Here is a 23468-nt window from a genome sequence, read left to right as displayed (position 1 = left end):
TCTTTTCTTTCAGGACCCACTTTGATGATTAAACTTAAGGAATGTTCCTAAAAAGGGAGGAGGTGACAGACGTGGGCTGTCCCCTCCCCATCCGGAGTTTCCGAGTCCTGCCTGATGCCCGTGCGTGTGCATCCTGGGGGTCTGCCTGGAAGCGGTGTTCCCTCGCCCCACGGGAAATGGTTGTCGTTCATGGACTCCGAGGTGAGTGGCTGCTCTGTCCCCGCCCCGAGACAATCCGGGTTCCAGACAGGACAGGAGCCCAGGGGCCCCGTCGTCTGGGTCGTAGTGCACAACCGGGTGGCTGGGCTCTTATTTCCTGCAAGGTGACGGAGTGCACGCTGCAGCGCATGACTGTGGGTCCCCGCGGTGCCAGGGTCGCAGGCGGCGGCAGGAGGCGCGAGGGCTCTTGTCTCTGGCCCGCACCTGCTCCGACAGCCACGCCAGCGCGAGGGGGGGCTAGTACGCCTGGGCCATGGACCGGACACCGGGAATGGCCGGCAGGTGCTAACTCCTCGCTTAACCCGTGAGACCCGAGCGCCTGACGCACCACGAGGAGGCGGCTGCCGCCTGGCTCCTCCAGTGCCCGCCGACCTGGTTCCTCCGGCGGGCGACCCACTTGCGGAGGGATCGCCGGCTTCTACCGTGTCAGCTCCTCATCGAGGTTCTTCTCACGAATCTTTTGCTTTTGCTGATGGAGGTTGGTCTTCACACCCAGCGTTTCACAAAAATCGTATTTCTTAAGAAATAGAAGGAGTTGGGATCCAGGAGTTGGGATCCAGGAGTTGGGATCCAGGAGTGGGGATGCATACTCCCCACTGTTTGGGTCGGATTCCTGTTACCTCTTGCACACTAGGGTACACGAATTCCAGGGACCAAAGAGACAGAAAGTTAACGTTATTTCAAATGACACATGTCCAAAACCGGCTGGGCTGCAGCTGGCCTTTCACAGACTCTGTAAGAGTGTGAGTCTTCCGTGCTCCTGTTGCATCGGGCAGACTGTCCCCAGAGTCTTCATTTCTCCTTCCTTTCCAAGAATTTCATCCTCCCCCTCCGTCCCCTCCGCTTTAGGACCTGGGGACACACCTGGAGACAGTAAACAATGGAGCAAAGGACTAAACCTTTCACCTATTTTATTTGATGGAAACAAACGAAGGAAAAGTAAAGAATGGGAAACAGGAACCTTCCAAATAAGCAGAGACCCAAGGCCGGTTCCCATGGCAGCAGCTTGCAATAAAGCCTAATTCCTTGTGACAAAGAGGTCATCTTCCTTTTCAAATGTGTTTGTGGTCCCTCTGCGCATTGTGTCTTCGCATAAAAGCCCCCTCTGCTCCAGGGGCAGCTCTGTGACTCTTGGGGGTTTATTGCCTCCTTGGTACAAGAATAGCAGAGCAGCCTGACCAGGTGGTGGCGCAGTGGATAGAGTGTAGGACTGGGATGCGGAAGGACCCAGGTTCGAGACCCCGAGGTCGCCAGCTTGAGCGGGGCTCATCTGGCTTGAGCAAAGAGCTCACCAGCTTAGACCCAAGGCCCCTGGCTCCAGCAGGGGGTTACTCGGTCTGCTGAAGGCCCGCGGTCAAGGCACATGTGAGAAAGCAATCAATGAACAACTAAGAAGTCGCAATGCGCAACAAGAAACTGATGATTGATGCTTCTCATCTCTCTCCGTTCCTGTCTGTCTGTCCCTGTCTATCTCTGCCTCTGTAAAAAAAAAAAAAAAGTGAAGAACAGGGTGACAGGCAGGGACCCAAAAGCGGTCGTCACTTTCTTCCCACAAGATAACAATCTTGCTATGCATTGAAATGGTTTAAAAATGAGGGCTCCTGAGAGAACTTAAATTTGATTTTGTATATTTCCAATCTTTTACTCCTGAAACACCACATGCAAGCTGATACAAAAAGACTGATTCATCGTGAGGATATGAGGAATTTATTTTCTTGCCCTAGTTTCCAAATAATCGTGGAAAAGAACTCAAATGAGGTAAATCTTTAACATACTGTGGTTCTGTGTGAAGAAAAGTCTAACTGGGAACTTTAGACAAGTATTGTATGAATACATTGATACTTCTTTTGCATTGCAGAGTCCAGAGTGGTCAAACATATTTGTTTTTTTTTAATGAAAGCCATCTAAACCAAAATATTTTTCTTGATTCTTAAAATTCCGTTGCAGTAGCTTAGAAGTAGATAAAGAAGAGACATGGTTTTGCTGGTAGGGCAATAAAGCAGTTCCAGAGTCCTGGGTTCAAGTCTACATTTCTCTTGCATTACAGAGAAAGAGTTCATTTCTGTAGACACAGTCTGTGCTCAGCCGGTGCTCCAAGGGAATGCTCGCTGGCCTTCGCCATGGGTGCTCCTGTCTTTGTCAGTAGATCCATGGGTCCATCTGGCCATAGCCTCAGTCTGGGAAGTACCAGAAAGAGAGTAGTGAATATGAGTTTTACTTTTCTGTAAGCAAATAATTTTAAAAGGTTTCAGTTCTACTTGAGTGAACTGTTTGGGTTCTTAGCAGATTCTGCTGTCCTACTGTGGGGAGGGTTTTCTAGACTTCCTAGAGTTTTTTCAGAGCACAGTGGTTCTGAGCTGCTGAAGCTGAGCTGTGGAATGCACTGGACAGGGCTGCCCACCTAGCTACAGGTCACTCTGATTGTCACACCACATGTAAGATGGTAGTGGTGGTAATACACTACAAAGCTGGCAGGAGAGCTCCTGGTCCCAGCCCTCCTGTAACTACTGCTTCTCTATCTTTTCCTCCAAGGGACACCACCATTCAGTTTTCTTCAATAGCTCTCTTTCCCTAACCCAGCAAAATAAGGGATGTTACGAGGCCTTTGACAAGGGGGCATTCATAAATACTAGGCTTTGCAAGTCTTTTGTATTTATGGAACATTTTTGAATTTTAGAAATTTTGTGAGCATGTTGGAAAGGACTAGAAATCTATGAGAAAAATCAAATAAGGTGGCTATGATCCAACCATACCAACCTCTTGCTGTATCTCCCAGAACCTATCCTGTTGGCAGCTGTGGGCAGCTGTCCTTCAGCGTTTTGTCGCTGTGTGAGTAGACCATGTCTTGTCCTGACAGTCCCCCACAGATACGAGGCACTGTTCATGCATGTTCCAAGAGACGTGCTTTCATTGTTCCTTTCTGTACATGTCTCTGCAACTCTTACTCAAAGCCTGTCATCTGCCTGTTGTGGAGACATCCCTAGTCTCCTCAGTATTTGATGTTCTCACACCACTGGGCATGCTCAGTGCTTCAAAGATGCTTGGGCTTCTGAATGACCATGGAAAGAGCAGAGGTCCCGTGAGACATTCAACTCCCAGTGGTGCTGCAGGGGGGAGAAAAAACTTGTGAGTTAAAAGCCACTAAGACGTGATGATTGTCAGCACCTAAGATTGCACTCAAATTAGTATGGATGTGTTTTATCCAAGGACTGTGTAACTTATTTGTAGCAAAAAAAGTCTTATAATTGACCACAACTTAGTGCTTCACCTCTGGGAAGTTTGAAGATGCTGTGATAAACACCGTTTTTATTTAATTCATTGGAGTCTATAACCACCCCAAAAAGTGATACGTAGAAATTAATTTGTAACCATTTTTCAGTTTGCAGTTCAGTAGTATTAAGTGCATTGACATTGCTGTTGGTGACCCTCCAGAACTTTCTATCTCACAGAATGAAAGCTCTGTGCCCACCTCTTCCCCAGCCCGGGGCATCTGCTCTGCTCCTGTTTCTGTGACTACCTTGCATACTTTATATAATAATCATGCAGTGTCCCTGTCCCCATTTTCCTCTATGTCAAAAATAGATGGGAGGCCCTGACTGGTTGGCTCAGTGGTAGAGCGTCGGCCCCGGCATGTGGATGTCCTGGGTTTGATTCCTGGCCAGGGCACACAGGAGAAGTGCTCATCTGCTTCTCTACCCCTCCCCCTCTCCTTCCTCTCTGTCTCTCTCTTCCCCTCCCACAGCCAAGGCTCCATTGAAGCAAAGTTGGCCCAGGCACTGAGGATGGCTCCATGGCCTCTGCTTCAGGCGCTAGAATGGCCCCAGATGGGCAGAGTATTGCCCCCTGGTGGGCTTGCTGGGTGGATCCCAGTCGGGCGCATGAGGGAGTCTGTCTCTCTGCCTCCCTGCTTCTCACTTCAGAAAAATACAAAAAAAAAAAAAAAAAAAAAAAGATGGGAAAGCCAAACCTTTGGTTGCCTTTTTAAACTGTGTCTTTAAAAGTGGAAGCTGGCAGCTTGATGAAGCAGCCAGCTGCCTGTCTCCCAGGCTGCCATGAACACTGACATCGAATGTCTGAGACTCGCTGTGCATTTGCTTGCAGTCTTTCCATCCGCACTGTGCTGAACAGAAACTCATCATCTTAGGTGTGGAAGAAAAGCTAACTTTAAAAAAAGATTTTAAAAGCTTTTCATCTGCTCTCAGGCAGAGGACAACTATCTGTTGTTCAGAGACTCTTGTGCCCTTTTCGGCCTTCTTTCTCCCTCAACTGTAAGGTGTCTCTGATCTGGGCATCACCAATCAGTACACACATCGCACAAGTAATTTAAAATTGTTCTGAGGAGGGGGAAACAGATTAAGTCTCAGCTCCCCATGAATAGCTCTGCTCTCTCCTTTTTAATAACGAAGAGTTAGACTGGACCGGTGCCGATGGCATATTTACCTTCATGAGCTAAGAAAAGAAAAAAAAAGTTAATTACCACTCGGAGCAAGTTAGTCTGGCTGTCCTGAGCTGCCTTTTATTTCTGGTCCCTTCATTAATTTTCCTCCCTGGGTCTGCTGCTAATAGCTGCTGGTCACAGTCAGCTCAAAGCCGCATCTGTGCCATTGAGCAGAAAAGTAGGAGCCTAGCCAAGGGGGGTGGAGACAGGGTGAGGGAGACGCTGTTTACAAATCAACTCCTATTAACATGACGTCTGGTTTTCTGAAGGGGCTCTGAGCACAGAGGTCGTCAAGTGTGGAGGGCTGGGCACACAGCACAGTGGTTTGCAGTTTGCTTACTCTGAGGAACCAGGGTGCTCCTAGCGTCGGTCAGAAGGATACGTTTTTGTCAACCCTGTCACTAAACTCTGTGAAATGTGGTAGAAGTATTGACCTTTCAGAGAGGAAGTTTGATTTTCCTTATGTGAGGCAGAGACTTTAAGAGACAAGTTAAAAAAAAAAGAAACTTTTCCTTTATTTATAGCTTATTTTTAGGTATTAATTTATTTAGAGACAGTCCTGTGAAGGATAATTTGACGAAAGGTCTCCTAGGATAAGGTGACCATTCAAACATCAGCTGTGCTTGGGCCCTTGACCGTGGGAGGGTCTGAGAAAGAACAGGTCGGGACAGAGTCTTAACATTGGCATTTTGCTGGGACAACAGGTAGAGGGGAGAATGACAATTTTGGCAAGTTGGAAAAAATTCTATTTCTCAAACAGTCAATGTCTGACCAAAGATCCTGTTGCCTATACCATACCAATGGTTAATGATTTGATACAGGACTATATTGAGAGAAAAACACAGCATCTCTTTGTATAAATCTGAGTAAGTTCTTCCTAGCCTTTCTAAACTCATTTTCTTAATTGATATATAATTGACATATAGCATTGTATTAGTTTCAGAGCTACACTGTAATGTTTCAATACAGGTTCAGTTCTGGGCCCCCACAATAGAACAAATATGGCACTAAAGTGAGGCACATGAATTTTTTGGCTTCCCAGTGCATATGGAAGTTATGTTTATATTATATGACAGTCTATTAAGTGTACAATAGTATTATATCTGAAAACAGTGTACGTGCTTTATTGTAAAATACCTTATTGCTAAAAATGCTAACCCTCATCTGAGCCTGCAGCAAGTTGTACTCTTTTGCTGGTGGAAGGTCTTTGCCTCAGCCTTGATGGCTGCTTACCCAACGGGGTGCTGGATGCTGAAGACTTATGTGGTCACAGCAGCATCCTCAATAAGACAGTAATGACGTGTACTGTGTCGATGAACTCTTCCTTTCAGTAGTGATTCCTCTGCAGCAGGTGATGCCGTGCGATAGCATTTTACCTGCAGTTTAACTTCTTTCAAAATTGGAATCAGTCCTCTCAAGCCCTGCTGCTGCTTTGTCACCTGAGTGTGTGTGACAGTCTACGTCTTCTGTTGTCATTCCAACAGTCTCCACAGCATCTCCAGGGGAGCGTTCCATCTCAAAAAAACCCTTTCTTTGCTTGTCCGTAGAAGTCAACTCCTCACCTGTTAAAGTCTGATGTGAGATCGCAGCCATCCAGTCCCATGTTCAGGCTCCACTTCTAATTCTAGTTCTCTTGCTTTTCCCACCACATCTCCAGTTACTTCCTCACTGAGGTCTGGAACCAGCAAAGTCAGCCATGAGACTCACCTTCTTCCAAACTCCTTCTAAGTTGCTATGCTGACATCTTCTCATGAATCATGAACGTTCTTAATGGCATCTATATGGTGAATTTTTTTTTAAAATTATTTTTATTGATTGCTTTTAGAGAGACAAGGGGAAAAGGGAGAGGGGGAGAGATGGAGAAAGGGATGCGTTCATTTGTTGTTCTGCTTAGTTGTGCGTGCTTTGGTCTCTCCCTGAATGTGTGCTGACCAGGGAACAAACCTGCAACCTGGTGTTTCAGGATGATGCTCTGACTGACCGAGCTAACCGGCCAGGGCTAGACGGCAAATTTTTTCCAGAAGATTTTAAATTTATTTTGCCCAGATCCATCAGGAGAATCACTATCTATGGCCGCTAGAGCCTTACAAACTATGTTTCTTAAATAATAAGATGTGAAAGTCAAAGTTACTCTATAATCCATGGGCTGCAGAATGGGTGTTGTGTAGCAGGCATGAAAACAACATGCCTTGTTAATCTTCTTGTCCATTTCCATCAGAAATCCTGGGTGACCAATTGTCCTGTCAATGAGTGTTGTTTGGAGAGGAATCCTTCACTCTGCATGGTAGGTCTCAACTGTGGGCTTAAACTAGTTAATCAAATTGTAGTGGGATGTAATGTAATCCACACTTTGTTGTTCCATGTGTAGGGCACAGGCAGAGTAGGGTTACACAATTCTTAAGGGGCGTAGGATTTTCAGATGAGAAATGAACACTGGCCTTCATTTATAGTCACAGCTGAATTAGCCCCTAATGCGAAAGTCAGCCTGTCCTGTGGAGCTCTGAAGCCAGGCATGACTTCTCCTCTCTGGCTATGGAAGTTCTAGATGGCATGTCTTCCAAAAACAGGCTGTTTTGTCTACACTGAAAATCTTGTTTGGTGTAGCCTCCTTTATGAATCATCTTAGCCAATCTTCTGGATAACTTGCTGCAGCCTCTATCTCAGCACTTGCTGCTTTACCTTGAACAGTTATGTTACAAAGATAGCTTCTCTCCTTAATCCTCATCAACCAACCTCTGCTGGCTTCAGACTTTTCTTCTGCAACTTCTTTACCTCTCTCTTTCTAATTCTGTTAGGCTGATACTATTAGTCTTCTTTTACCCTTTTGGTGGGGGTAATAAAGAATGATTCTGAGCCTGACCAGTGGTGGTGCAGTGGATAAAGCTTTGATGGTGAGGTGTCCATTTCAAAACCCTGAGATCACTGACTCTGAGCACAGGCTCGTCAGAGCAGGGTCACTGGCTTGAGTGTGGACATTGTCCATATTGATCCCAAAGCTTGCCAACTTGAGCTCAAAAGGTTTCTGGTGTGAAAAGGCCAAGTTCACTCTCTGAGCAAGGGAACGCTGGCTTAGGCCTGGTCAAAGCACAAATGAGAAGCTCACTGCACAACTAAAATGAAACAACTACAAATTGAAGCTTCTCACCTGCTCTCTCCCTTCTTCTGTGTGTGTGTGTGTGTGTCTCTCTCTCTCTCAAAAAAAAAAAAAAGAATAAAAAAGAGGAATGATTCTGAGATTAAAAAGAAAGAAACAGGACATGAGGGCAGCGTTTCGGTTACAGGAGTTTAAGTGCCCGTTCCTTACATGATTGGTCCATGACCTCAGTGACGCTCACCTGGTCTGGTAAAGGGTGAACCACATGTTTTAATTCATGAAACTTGAAAAATACCTTTTTTTACAGTACTTAGAACACCTGGTTTCTCAGCCAAGATCAATAATAGGCCTTCTGTATCTCTTAATTTTAATTAGTTTGTGCTTTATTTGAAGCATGTTATGAAATAGGACATATAATGTAGGTTAGCAACATTTATTGATCATTTTGAAAAATTAGATTACTAACACACTTTGGCCATATAGCAGTAGAGTACTCTGAGAGATAATTATTCTTCTCACTGGAGGCCAAGGACAGATGGTGGTCACTTTCTCCAGAGTTATTGCATTTGCAGACACATAAAATAATAATAAAACTCAACGCTAATACAATACCAGGAACAAGGTTTTTTTTGTTTGTTTTTGTCTTTTTTTTTTTTTTTTTTTTACCAATTTTAGCTTGTGTACTACAAATAATTTAATTTTCTTAATTAAATAAGCACTAAAAGAAAAACCCTGGAAAATGAGAAGGGCTGGATGTCCCTAAGCAATGAAGTACTCAAGTGTGTTTACTTTTTTTCTCCAGACAAAAAAACAAAACAAAACAAATAACAAACAAACAAAAGTTGTCCACCCAGGAGCTAATCCATTTTCCACACTCATTATCATTCAGATGAGTCTTTTGAAAAACAAAGATGTCGGCCTAGCTTTTCCCAGTGTCTGAGAACGCCTTTCTCATTTGATTCTACAAATACAGGGGACCCTCTGGATCTAATTAAGAGGTTTTTCACCTGCCATCATTCATTCATTCATTCAGTTCACAGACATTTACAGAACACGTGCGATGTGCACGGCACAGTGATAAATACTGTATTACACCAAGGGTTATGCACAATGGGCCGATCATAAAACTCCTCTCTTAATTAATCTAATCATTTTTAATGATTTAATTCTTTCATTCAAACCAGGCTTTATTAACAAGCAGGCGCTGGGCCGGCCTTGGGGCTGACAAACTGGACTCTCACATGCTCACAACCTAATGAACAAGCAGATACATAAACAAGCAATTACTGTGCAATTGGGGTCCCACCATACAGGTCTGTAATGGTGTAATGAAGCCCCTGTGTGTGTGTGCACGAGCGTGTGCATGTGTGTGTGCACGAGTGTGTGAACATGTGTGTGTGTTTGTGTTACTAGAGGGAAGTAGGAGCAGAAAGGTCAAAGGAGGTGACGCTTGGGCTGAGTCTGGAAGGACCAGTAAGAGCTCCCAGGAGAGGAGGTTATATCCAGCCTAGGGGGGAAGAGCATCAGGAAGCAGGCATGTCTGGGGACTGCAGGCAGATGAGGCTGTGAAGGTGTGGGGCTCCCTGGAGACGGGATTGCAGAGACAGAGCATGAGAGGATCACGCTGGAGTGTTATTTAAGCCGAACCATAAAAACTTGCCAATATTGAACTATTTTGACTTAGACAATAGCGAGTCGATATGGTTAAATACTATTCCGAGGTGACGTGATAATGATGGAGGAACGTCTCTGAATAACTACATGAAGTGGCATCTGTTACTGCTGTTACTGTTACTCTCATGTCCCACCCCCCACCCTGCTCGGAAACCACTTGTCCCCTTGACCAAGACTCTTCCCTCTGTCTGGGGGACATTCCGAGCTCACGTGCAGGTAAGAGGACTTGGCCACCAAAACCAGTGTGAGTGAGAATGGAAAATGAATTCTTGACATGCGAGCCTGTCGTCTTGAGAGGTTTAGGAATAATACTTGTTTGTTGCACGTGTCCCTACTCTGCTTAGATGGTGTGGAGGCCACACGGCGGGAACGCAAGCACACAGGAGACAGGAGGACGAGCGGGCTGGTTTGTGGGAGGTCGTGGGGCTGTGCCAAATTGTGGCGCTCTCTCTAATGACCAGCTTACTCTCAGATCACCTCTTTGGTGCTAGTCTGAGAGCCCTAGGGCAGCGGTTCTCAACCTGTGGGTCGCGACCCCGGCGGGGTCGCCTAAAGCCATCGGAAAATACACAATACATATCAGGTATTTACATTCTGAATCATAACTGTAGCAAAATTACAGTTATGAAATAGCCACCAAAATTATTTTTTGGTTTGGGGTCACCGCAACATGAGGAACTGTATTGCGAAGTCATGGCATTAGAAAGGTTGAGAACCACTGCCTTAGGGCGTCAGTATTTTAACTTTCTTTGTCAGAACAACGTTTGGCTTTGAGTCTTTGCACAAAGCCTGCTGCAAAGGCTGCGGGCTCATCGCTCTTCACCTTGATACCCCTTTGAGGGGTCTTCCCAACATGTCTGTGGTGGGCAAACAGGCCGGCGGTTCAGATGGAGCCTGTGTGTAGGCCTGGCCAGCCCAGCTCCGGCACAAACACGCCCTGCAGGCCGGAGGAGTATGCAGCTGGCCCAAGGCTCCCATCCCCAGTCCCACGGCTGCTGATGCAGGTGGCTCAGGGACTGCTGTCCAGCCCAAAGGGACACCACGCATGACCCAGATGCTCCACCAGAGAAAGCATTCCCTATTGAGAGCCAGTCGCTGTGGGTCCTGCTGTTAATTGGAAAAGACCGTGTCAAATGTCTAACAAAAGTGCTTCACAGTCCCTCTGCACTTGGGCAATTTGTGGAGGAAAAGAAGGTTAACTCTGGTGTCCATCCTCGTGGGGAACACATGCATCTTCTACTGTTCTCATTTATTGCCACAAAACATTTATAAAACACGTAGCCAGTGATAGATAAACAATTCTTGAAAATCTAGTTAAAAGTGACAAAATAGGGCATTCTTGAATTCTAAATATCTTTGAGTAGAAAAATGATCTGTACTTTGAGAGAGAATTGATGTGTTAAAGTATGCTGAAAATGTAAATAATGAAGACTTTTCTAATAAGAGCACTGCCTAAAATTCACCAGAACCTAGAAGAAAGCACATATTCCTTCTCTTCATCCTATATCATTTCCAGTGTATAGTCTAAATGGCAAAACACAAATTCAACTTCCAAGTTATTTTAAGTTTTAAAAAATATTGTATTGAAAGATATTTTTCTTATATTATTTTTTCACCAATGTATTCATTTACTATAAAATTAAACATTATGTACTTATTTTTCTTCTTGCTTTTGAAAATCACTTTTAAAAACAAATATTATAGATTCATTAGTTTAAAAAAATACTATTGTTGTTAAACATTTGCTTGGGCTTAGTAAATTAAAGGCTGTATCCAGGCTTCTGTTGTTCCTGCAGGAGACTGGTTTAAAACTTGATTCCTACCTGGACCACCTGGTGGAATAACCGTGTTGATAGCCACAGGGTGCGCACCCTGCCCCCCCGGGAAGCAGGCTGCCTGCGGTCACTGGCTCACCATGCATCAGTCAGCAGCGCGTAAGCAGGTGTCCGGCTAGGCCATGAACTTGGCACCTGGCACGGCAGAGTGTCCTGCTCTGCAGCAGTGTCTGCGGGAAGGTGCAGAGATGGAAAGTCACATTCTGGGTCTGTTTTCCTGTGAAACTCTGTTTGCTCCCTTTTCCAGCCTCCTCAAAGCTCCCAGTGATAGGAGGGGCCTTTGTCTGGGCTGCACAGCCAGACGGCCTCCTTCCTCTCCCTGGGCACGCGAGTGGCATGTCCTGCTGTCACCCGTGGAGGGGCGCGGCAGCGTGTCACAGCCAATTTGACTTTCCTATGCGAAAGCGGCTCCCTGGTCGGCTGTGATGGATTGCTGCTTCTCTCCACACAACAGGCAGGACGGTGATGCCTGGGGGGGGGGGGGTGGGGAGGTGGGGGGGTGGGGGTGGGGGGTGGGGGGTAGGGGTTGGGGGGGAGGGAGGACGACGGACGTGGCGGTGAGAATGGCCGAGCTGGCGGCGTTCAAGGTCACCTGGCAAAGCCATGATTATTCTCACCTGCTCCTGCGCTCCTGCTTACTCCGTGCACAGCTGCAGGGCTGCACCCTCGCGGGTTGTGTGCCCTCATAAAGGGACTCATTGTCTCACTCTGCTGCCCCTGACACCCGCAGCTGTCTGTCCTGAGCTGGAGGATGTGTGTCCGCCCAGCGATAGACAGTGAGTCTCCCTTCACTAGCCGCCCTGAGCTGACCAAAGCCTGACGTCTCCAGTCTGAAGAAGCGGAGACCGGTTTCCCCAAATGTAACCTTGATCCTGAAACGGAGCCTTTTGAACACTGTCATTTCACGACTCAATGTGCAAAAGATGAAAATACAAATTAATTATTTAGTTTCATTTAGAAAAATGATTATGGGTTTTTCTAAAAATTACTGTAGAATTTCCTGGTCTCCATTTTGCTGTGAGAAATAAACATCAAAGAATAAGGGAGGAAATTGGAAAGCCTTCAGATAGCACTTCACTAGTTTGATCAATGCCCAACTCACATGAAAAAATCCCTAATTGTGCCCCAAATGCTATTTTATCATTGGTTTATTGTCCCACTTTCAGCTATAAGGCTTGCTCAGGGGAAAGCAGCCTCCCCAGAGCCTGATGTGCGGACAGCTGCCCCTCCCCATTGTGCTAACAGGTGAGCAGCTGCGGGGAGTGTGGGTCCATCGCCTCCTTAAAGAGTGCAGCATGGGGAATCCCTGCTGTGGCCCCTTCCCTGTCTCCTCACTGGTTCTTCCTGAATGTTCTGCAGGACTTTCTCTTTTTTCCTCACACCTATCAGCACTCACACACTTCTGACACCAGAGGTAGGGTTTTCCCCACAACAACCAACTCCCAGAGCAGCCGGACGTCCTGGAATTCATTTCAGTTCTGACACTGTCTACCTGGAGTTAACAGATGCCACAAGGAATGGGGTCCTCTCACAAGCCGGCCCCACTGCAGACGCCAAGACCCAGGTGGCCCTCCATGCTTCTCACTGAGAGGCTGCTGTCAGGGTTCCCACAGCCCCTTCCTGGGTTTGAGAACATGCTGGAATGGCTGAGGGAAAGTTCTGTTTACTGGCATTTATAAGATGCTTTGATGAAAGCTGTCGATGGACACCCAGAGGAGGAGAAGCGTGGGGCAAGGTCATCTCTTCCTCTGGCAGGTGGTGCTAAAGCCAAGCTTCCACGTCCTTTCCAGGTGTACCCCTCTCCCAGAAACCCCGGCAGTGCCAGTGTGGCAGCCGGGAGCTCTCTGATTTCAGGGGGCCTTGTCAGCGGGCTTGGTCCATCAGTAACTCACCTCCAGCCCCTCCCTCCTTCCCCAGAGGGTTGGGGTGGGGCTAAAAGTTCCAAGCTCTAATCTTGTCTTTTTGATGACCAGCCCTGACCCGAGAGTCACCCTGCATCACCCATCAGAACAAAACACACTCTTACCGCCCAGGAAATTCTAAGGGATTGAGGAGACATACCAGAAACCAGGGACAGAGACATTTTATTTTTTATTCATTTTTAAAATTTATTTTAATGAGGAGAGAGAGGGAGAAAGACCAAGAGAGAGAGAAAGAGAGAGAGAGAGAGAAGGGGGAGGAGCAGAAAGCATCAACTCCCATATGTGCCTTGACCAGGCAAGCTCAGGGTTTCAAACCAGTGCTCTCAGGATTCTAGGTTGACGCTTTATCCACTGCGCCACCACAGGTCAGGCTAGAGACATTTATGCACACATACATATATATGGGATAGTGAGCAGAGTTTTTGCTTCCTATTCAACTGGAAAACTTTAACTGCTTCAACTATCATTACATTGCTGTTTAAAAAAATGTTTTTTAAACCTTTATCAAATTCAGAGAGTTTTCCTTTATGCTTAGTTTATAAGGAGCTTTTATACCATGAATTGATTTTTCATTTTAAGTGATTTCTGTATCTTTTGATATTATAATATGATTCCCCCCTTAATTTTGTTAATAAGATGCTTTCCCCCCTCATTTCTTTAATAAACTTGTTAGTTTGGGTTCTTCAAGAAGCAAATACCAAGAAGGGTTTAGACGTACAAGACATTTATTGAGGGAAATGACTAAGAGCTAAGTAGTAGTTGGGGCAGAAGGAAGGTGACTCGCAGGGTCTCACACTGGAATTTAAATGCAGCCATCCATTGATTGATACTCATCAATTCCTCTCACAAATCACGGGCCAGACCACTCCCCAGTCCCCTGCCCACAGGGATCAGGCTGTGCCAACCGGGAAGGGGAGAACTCGCAGGGTGAGCAGCCCGCGGCTGGTCATGACTTGTTCCGTTTCTCAATGGAAGGTCTTTTCAAAGAAAGACGACGGCATATTTCATTACACTCGGCATGCTGGTTGTTAAAGAAGTAAGAAATGCCCCTTTTTCCAAAGTTGCCAGGGACATCCTTTTGATCAACAGAGTGAATCTGGGGATCAGTCAGGTAGATGAGGCCTTTTCTGTCACCTGTCACCCAGCCTGGGTGAGAAATGAGCGTGTCTGAGAATGAAGTCCTCTGTGAGTGTCAATAACACACCTCAGAAAAAACATTTAAGTACTTAAAGAGACACTTAAAACTCGGTCATCCTGCTTTACATCCAATAAACTCCTGCTGAGGGATTTTGTGTGACACACTCCCACTATTTTTTTTTGAAGATGAATTGAATATTGGATAAGTAAATTTGTCATATATGACATACCCAAACCACCAATTCTCAAGGAATTAGAGAGCAACAAAATGCAGTTGTATAATTACTAAAACTACAATATTGAATAGTTCTTTCATGATTCACACATTTCTTTGGTGCTTTATTCATTAATTTCTATATTTATTTATTAAAAAAAATTTATTGATTGATTTTTTTTTTAGAGAGTGGAGAGAGAGAGAGAAAAAAAATGGAGGAGAGCAGGAAGCATCAACTCATAGTAGTTGCTTCCTGTATGTGCCTTGACCAGGCAAGCCTGGGGATTCAAACCAGCGACCTTGGTGTTACAGGTTGATGCTTTATCCACTGTGCCATCACAGGTCAGGCTTTATATGTATTTGTTTAACAAATATTTATTGAGTGCACATACTATACAAAACACTGTTTTAGACACTGAGGACAGAGCAGTGTCTGTCAAATACCTCTGCACGTGGAGCTAACATTTTTGTCCAGTGGGGGAGATTGATAAGCAAACTAAGTAAGTATAATTGATAGAGTAATGACAAATTCTGTGGGAGAAAACAAGAAGATCTTGGGGGATGGTCATAAAATTACTACTAAAATAATGATGATAAATCTCATTTATCATTTAAACAAAGTGTAGAGTGTCGGCTAATAATTCTTATAAATAATATACCAAATGACCAGAAACAAAATTAGAATATTAATGCCGACAACGTAAGAGAAGTCAGATTCAAGAATACACAGCTTTCTGTCCCCAGCAGCCCCACTCTCACACTTATAATGAAGGCTAACGGCAGGTGGAAGGGAAACATAGCCAGATCTCCAGGCACTGAAACTCTAGGCCCTCTGTCCCCTGGAGTGACATTTAAAAAGCTGTTAAGGCCTGACCAGGCAGTGGCGCAATGGATAGAGCGTTGCATTGGGATGCGGAGGAACCAGGTTTGAGACCCCGAGGTCGCGAGCTTGAGTGCAGGTTCATCTGGTTTGAGCAAAGCTCACCAGCTTGGACCTAAGGTCACTGGCTCGAGCAAGGGGTCACTCGGTCTGCTGAAGGCCCACGATCAAGGTACATATGAGAAAGCAATCAATGAACAACTAAGGAGACGGGCAATGAAGAATTGATGATTGGTGCTTCTCATCTCTCTCCATTCCTGTCTGTCTGTCCCTATCTCTCTCTCTCTCTCTGTCTCTGTTAAAAAAAAAAAAAGCTGTTAAGGATTTCTTCTAGAATCTAGCCCTGCAGAATGTGAGCCCAATCTTTTCACTGCTTATTGGACACCTTTGAGACTTACAGAAACTTTAGGTAATTATTTTCAGACATTGTTTGCTACACAGGGTCAAGCGGACTAATCCCAGATAGGAACTGAACAGTTTGTCAAAGAGTGATTGGAAAATCTAGTCACACAATCTCATATTTACATATAAATAATAATAAAAACAGAAAGTACTTCCCAGTGTCACGTACCTTGTAAATCGACGACAACATCCTTGTGATTGGAAAACTCATAAGAAAAATGGCCGTAAGCCAAGCCATATTCCGTGGCTTTGTACTCTGTTCTCACCACTTTTGTGTTATTTGATAATTTTACAAACTCTCCCAGTATGTAAGGTTCCACACTGACACCTCCTTTTATTATTTTGCCCTCTAAAATCTGAAAAATGGAGACGGAAGCAGTGTCAACATCACGGTGAAGTCAGGGACTGTGGGGACAAGGAGATAGCACTTTGAATCTTGGCTTTGCGACTTAGGAAACTTGTTCCTGCTCTAGGTTTTGATTTCCTTCTTTGCCTATAAAATGCCTCATGATGTAGGGCATATAATAGAACCTAAAATTATTATTCTTTCACTAGAATGCCCACATCAGACTTGGGCTGTGACATGCTACCCTGGGGTGAGCTCGCCAGGCCTGCAGCTAGACCCTGCCGGGGCGTCTGGCTGCAGTCTGAGCTCAAGCTCTCTGTGTCCACTTTGACCTACTGCGTAGGGTTGTTTCAGGGGGTTAGAGTCAATATAGGTCAAATACCTGGCATGGAGTTTGACAAAGTGCAAAACAGAAGATAGTTTATTATTGTAAGTAATAAAAACGTCTCTGGGCAAAGCAAAAAACATGCTCAGGTGTGAATGAGGATCTTTGGGAAGCAGGGTATTCTTCATTCACAGAAAAGAAAATTCGGTGGGGGTGGGCGCTCGTAAGTATTTGAAGAGATGGTTTTATAAAGACAGTCTCAATGGTTTCAGCAGACAGATCTGTAATTCATAGGTAAGAAACCAGGGGAAGGCAGATTTGGGCCAAATCTAAGACCTTCATAACAGAATTATTTGAAAGTGGAAACTTTTTCTCACTACAGGTGTCTGAGCTGTGGCTCAGCACTCACTGGTAGCAGGGCCGGTGGCCCCAAGTGCAGACGGGACCCACGCACTGTGTCGACAGGGTGACCACATCATACGTGGTCTCAGAGGCAGAGACCAGTCCAGGAAGGTGTGCTGAGTGGCACCTGACAGCGGTGCCAGACACCAGGACCACAGGTGCCCGTGTGACCTTGCACACTGGGGACAGAGGGCCATGTTTCTTACTTACCCGTCCATGCGGATGAAGTGTAGAAGGAGGCTGATACTGAATTGACTGCATGTCCCCAGAGTGATGGTGGAGGGATGGGGGTAGGTCAGCACAGAAATCTAACCTGATATGTCTTTCTGGATCTGTCATAACCTTGCTTTCTTTCATCTTATCAGCAGTATTGCCGATGGGATGTAGAATATCTGTGTTGGGATCTTTTGCTCATAAAGCCTCTTGTTAAATTCTGTTACGTAGTGCTGGGCTGTCATCTGACGCTCCACGTCAGAAAAGTGCAGCCACAGACCCTTCGGCTCTTTATACTCCTTCCCGACATATCAGCAAATAAACAAAACCACCGAGATGGCCCCTTCCCCAAGGACGTAGCCCTCCTGACTCCCCCCTCCACACGGTGATCTCGGAACTGGCTCCCTTCCTGTGCCACTTCCGACACTGGCTGGTCCTGCACCTTACCTTCTGTGCTGGGGTCATTGGGCTCCTGTTCACTTACACACCGGGGCGTGCTTCACCTCTGGCCGCAGAGGGTTTTCCTGCCTTTTTTTTTTTTGCAAGCTCATTCATTGACTAAAAGTGTGTCTTTTATCGTTTATGTAGACTCTTTGCCAGCATTTTAAGAACCAGTGTTTTTGCTCTGTCCTGCAATATAGCCAGACACTCCATCTTTCTTGTCTTTCCAGTAGGGCAACAATGTTTCCATAATGGATCTGAGATCAGGCAGATCCATGCAGCATGCTGACATAATGTCAGTCAATCCCTGGAAACTGTTACTAATTAATTACTGGGAGGAGGAAGGAGTAGAAAGTTGAAAATACACGTTTTGGCCAACTTTTTCAGCATTTAAAAAATCTTGTAGAAGATTACGGTGGCCCCTGTCTATCCATGGGGACATGTTCAAAACCCCCAGCAGATGCCTGAAACCATGCCCAGTCCTGAACCCTGCAGATGCTACAAATTTCCTACATATACACACCTAGGATAAAGCTTAATTTATAAATCAGGCACAGTAAGAGACTAACAACAGCAATAATGAAATACACTGTAGTAAGTTATGTGAGGCGTAATGAAATAAAACCAGGGGACTTGAACCCAAGCAGCATGAGGCCTCCATGGTCAACATGCATAACAGTCAGACTACTAAGTGATCAATAAGAGGGGAGGTCTGCAGGGTGGACATGCTGGACAAAGGGAGGATTCACACAAGGGCAGGAGGCAGCAGGACTGGTAAGACTTCATCATGCTGCTCAACGGCACACAAGTTCAAACTTATGAATTGTTTACTTCTGGAATTTTCAGACTATGGTTGACCAATGGTGACTAAAAACGCATAAAGAAAACAGAGGATGGTAGGTGAGGGAGTGACGTCAGAGAAATGGCGCCATAAGGAGCAATACCAATAAATCTCCTCAAAAATTCAACAAGATCTTCAACCAGAGACAGAAAAATCTATCCTTGGAGCCTCCAGCAGTTCCACACTAAATGCAAAGTACTATCAACAAAACCACCCTCAGATGCCATTAAGGAAAAGGAAATCAAATATCATGGATACAAAAAAGACAGAGAGGTAGCACAGATAGATGAGGAAAAATCTATGGAGAAAAAATTTACTATATTGGGAACCTTGGAGCTAAATGACAGAGAATTTAAAATAGAAATCCTAAAAATACTCAGAGATATACAAGAAAACACAGAAAGGCAATTTAGGGAGCTCAGAAAACAACTCAATGAACACAAAGAATATATTACCAAGGAAATTGAAACTATAAAAACAAATCAAACAGAGATGAAAAACTCAATTCACGAGCTGAAAAACGAGGTAACAAGTTTAGCTAATAGAATAGGCCAAATAGAAGGTAGGATTAGTGAAATAGAAGACAAGCAACTTGAGGCACAACAGAGAGAAGAAGAAAGAGACTCAAAAATTTTTAAAAAATGAGAAAGCCCTACAGGAATTGTCTGACTCCATCAAAAAGAATAACATAAGAATAATAGGTATATCAGAGGGAGAAGAGAGAGAAAATGGAATGGAGAACATATTCAAACAAATAATAGATGAGAACTTCCCAAGCCTGTGGAAAGAACTAAAGCCTTAAATTCAAGAAGCAAACAGAACTCTGAGTTTTCTTAACCCCACAAACCTACTCCAAGGCACATCATAATGAAATTGGCACAAACCAACGACAAAGAAAAAATTCTCAAGGCAGCCAGGGAAAAGAAGAATACAACATAAAAAGGAAGGCCCATTAGATTATCATCAGATTTTTCAACAGAAACTCTACAAGCTAGAAGAGAGTGGACCCCAATATTTAAAGCCCTGAAAGAGAGAAACTTTCAGCCAAGAATACTATACCCATCAAAGCTATCCTTCAAATATGAAGGAGAAATAAAAACATTCACAGATACAGAAAAGATGAGGGAATTTATCATCAGAAAACCCTCACTCCAGGAATTACTAAAGGGGGTTTTCCAACCAGATACAAAGAACAAAACAAAACAAAACCACAAGTAAAAGCTCCACCAAGAAAACAATAAAACCAAATTTAAACTGTGACAACAAAAAAAAAAAAAGGGGGGGGGGGAGAGGACTGAAATTAACAGTAGCAAAGAACGATGGAGTACAGAAGTACTCACAAGATAATGCATTACAATGAACAGGGTAGGAACCCTTTTCATTACTTAATGGTAACCACCCTTGAAAAAACCACCACAAAAGCACATGATTTAAAAAAGCAACAGAGGAAAGAAGTATGGAATACAACCAAACAAAAACAAAGGATAGAAAAACAAAAGAGAAGAATCAAACAAGACACAAAACTAACAGAAAGCAATGTATAAAATGGCAATAAGGAACCCACAAGTGTCAATAATTACACTAAATATAAACGGATTAAACTCACCAATAAAAAGGCACAGAGTAGCAGAATGGATTAAAAAAGAAAATCCAACTGTATGCTGCCTACAAGAAACTCATCTAAGCAACAAGGATAAAAACAAATTCAAAGTGAAAGGCTGCAAAACAATACTCCAAGCAAATAACATCCAAAAAAAAGCAGGCATAGCAATACTCATATCTGATAATGCTGACTACAAGACAGCAAAAGTACTCAGAGACAAAAATGGTCATTTCATAATGATTAAGGGGACGCTGAATCAAGAAGACATAACAATTCTTAATATATATGCACCAAACCAAGGAGCACCAAAATATATAAGACAGCTACTTATTGACCTTAAAACAAAAACTGACAAAAATACAATCATACTTGGAGACCTCAATACACCGCTGATGGCTCTAGATTGGTCATCCAAACAAAGAATCAATAAAGATATATTGGCCTTAAACAAAACACTAGAGCACCTGGATATGATAGACATCTACAGGACATTTCATCCCAAAGTGACAGAGTATACATTTTTCTCCAGTGTACATGGATCATTCTCAAGAATTGACCATATGTTGGGCCACAAAAATAACATCAGCAAATTCAGAAAAATCGAAGTTGTACCAAGCATATTTTCTGATCATAAAGCCTTGAAACTAGAATTCAACTGCAAAAAAGAGAAAAAAAACCCCACAAAAATGTGGAAACTAAACAACATACTTTTAAAAAATGAATGGGTCAAAGAAGAAATAAGCGCAGAGATCAAAAGATATATACAGCAAATGAAAATGACAATACAACATATCAGAATCTATGGGATGCAGCAAAAGCAGTGATAAGAGGGAAGTTTATATTACTTCAGGCCTTTATGAACAATCAAGAGAGAGCCCAAGTGAACCACTTAACTTCACACCTTAAGGAACTGGAAAAAGAAGAACAAACAAACAACCCAAAACCAGCCGAAGAAAGGAGATAATAAAAATCAGAGCAGAAATAAATGAAATAGAGAACAGAAAAACTATAGAAAAAATTAATAGAACAAGGAGCTGGTTCTTTGAAAAGATCAACAAAATTGACAAACCCGTGGCAAGAATTACCAAGGAAAAAAGAGAAAGGACTCATATAAACAAAATCCAAAATGAAAGAGAAGAAATCACCACGGATATCATAGATATACAAAGAATTATTGTAGAATATTATGAAAACCTTTATGCACTAAATTCAACAATCTAGAAGAAATGGATAAATTCCTAGAACAAAACAACCTTCCTAGACTGAGCCAAAAAGAAGCAGAAAGCCTAAACAGACCAATTAGTAGGGAAGAAATAGAAAAAACTATTAAAAACCTCCCCAAAAATAAAAGTCCAGGCCCAGACGGTTATACTAGTGAATTCTATCAAACATTCAAAGAAGACTTGGTTCCTATTCTACTCAAAGTCTTCCAAAAAATTGAAGAAGAAGCAATACTTCCAAACACATTTTATGAGGCCAACATAACCCTCATACCGAAACCGGGCAAGGACAGCACAAAAAAAGAAAATTACAGACCAATATCTCTAATGAATACAGATGCTAAAATACTAAACAAAATACTAGCAAATCGAATACAACAACATATTAAAAAAATAATACATCATGATCAAGTGGGATTCATCCCAGAATCTCAAGGATGGTTCAACATACGTAAAACGGTTAACGTAATACACCATATCAACAAAACAAAGAACAAAAACCACATGATCTTATCAATAGATGCAGAAAAGGCATTCGATAAAATACAACACAATTTTATGTTTAAGACTCTCATCAAAATGGGTATAGAAGGAAAATATCTCAACATGATAAAGGCCATATATTATAAACCATCAGCTAACATCATAGTAAATGGCACAAAACTGAAGGCTTTCTCCCTTAAATCAGGAACAAGACAAGGTTGTCCACTTTCTCCACTCTTATTTAATTTGGTGCTAGAGGTTCTAGCCAGAGCAATCAGACAAGACAAAGAAATAAAAACATCCATATCGGAAAAGAAGAAGTAAAGGTATCACTTTTTACAGATGACATAATTCTATACATCGAAAACCCCAAAGAATCTACAAAAAGACTACTAGAAACAATAAGCCAATACAGTAAGGTCGCAGGATACAAAATTAACATACAAAAGTCCATAGCCTTTCTATATGCCAACAATGAAACACTTGAGAACGAACTAAAAAAAATGATCCCCTTCACGATTGCAACAACAACAACAAAAAATTCCTAGGAATAAACATAACAAAGAATGTAAATGACCTATATAATGAAAACTACAAAGCATTGTTAAGGGAAATCGAAAAAGATACAATGAGATGGAAGAATATTCCTTGTTCTTGGATAGGGAGAATAAATATAATCAAGATGGCCATATTACCCAAAGCAATATACAAATTCAATGCAATTCCCATCAAAATTTTAATGACATTTTTAAAAGAAATGAAACAAAAAATCATCAGATTTATATGGAACTATAAAAAAACCCCGAATAGCCAAAGCAATCCTAAAGAAAAAGAATGAAGCTGGGGGCATTACAATACCTGACTTCAAACTATATTATAGAGCCACGACAATCAAAACAGCATGGTATTGGCAGAAAAATAGACACTCAGACCAATGGAACAGAATAGAAGTCCAGAAATAAAACCACATATATATGGTCAAATAATTTTCGATAAAGGGGCCAACAACACACAATGGAGAAAAGAAAGCCTCTTCAACAAATGGTGCTGGGAAAACTGGAAAGCTACCTGCAAAAGAATGAAACTCGACTACAGTTTGTCCCCTTGTACTAAAATTAATTCAAAATGGATCAAAGACCTAAATATAAGACCTGAAACAATAAAGTATATAGAAGAAGACATAGGTTCTAAACTCATGGATCTTGGTTTTAAAGAGCATTTTATGAATTTGACCCCAAAGGCAAGGGAAGTGAAGGCAAAGATAAATGAATGGGACTACATCAGAATAAAAAGTTTTTGCTCAGCAAGAGAAACTGACAACAAAATAAACAGATAGCCAACTAAATGGGAAGTGATATTTTCAAACAACAGCTCAGATAAGGGCCTAATATCCAAAATATACAAAGAACTCATAAAACTCAACAACAAACAAACAATCCGATAAAAAGAATGGGAAGAGGACATGAACAGACACTTCTCCCAGGAAGAAATACAAATGGCCAACAGATATATGAAAAGATGCTCATCTTCATTAGTTATTAGAGAAATGCAAATCAAAACTGCAATGAGATACCACCTCATACCTGTTAGATATGCTATTATCAACAAGACAGGTAATAGCAAATGTTGGAGAGGCTTTGGAGAAAAAGGAACCCTCATTCACTGTTGGTGGGAATGTAAAGTAGTACAACCATTATGGAAGAAAGTATGGTGGTTCCTCAAAAAACTGAAAATAGAACTACCTTATGACCCAGCAATCCCTCTACTGTGTATATACCC

The 23468-nt window shown here is 43.1% G+C and overlaps 1 protein-coding gene across 1 annotated transcript in view; it reads right to left on the bottom strand.

The window, feature by feature from the left end:
- Positions 1-14128: 14128 nt before the first annotated feature.
- The window catches only part of ALPK1 (alpha kinase 1), a 65378-nt gene continuing 56038 nt past the window's right edge, over positions 14129-23468 (bottom strand). The window contains 3 exon segments of the mRNA XM_066360158.1: positions 14129-14328; positions 15985-16172; positions 17252-17414. Of these exon segments, the coding sequence (XP_066216255.1) occupies positions 14129-14328; positions 15985-16172; positions 17252-17414 (551 nt within the window).

The sequence above is a fragment of the Saccopteryx leptura genome, chromosome 1 (genome assembly GCF_036850995.1).
Source record: "Saccopteryx leptura isolate mSacLep1 chromosome 1, mSacLep1_pri_phased_curated, whole genome shotgun sequence".
In the NCBI taxonomy this organism is placed as follows: domain Eukaryota; kingdom Metazoa; phylum Chordata; class Mammalia; order Chiroptera; family Emballonuridae; genus Saccopteryx; species Saccopteryx leptura.
This window is presented reverse-complemented; position numbering and strand designations above follow the sequence as displayed.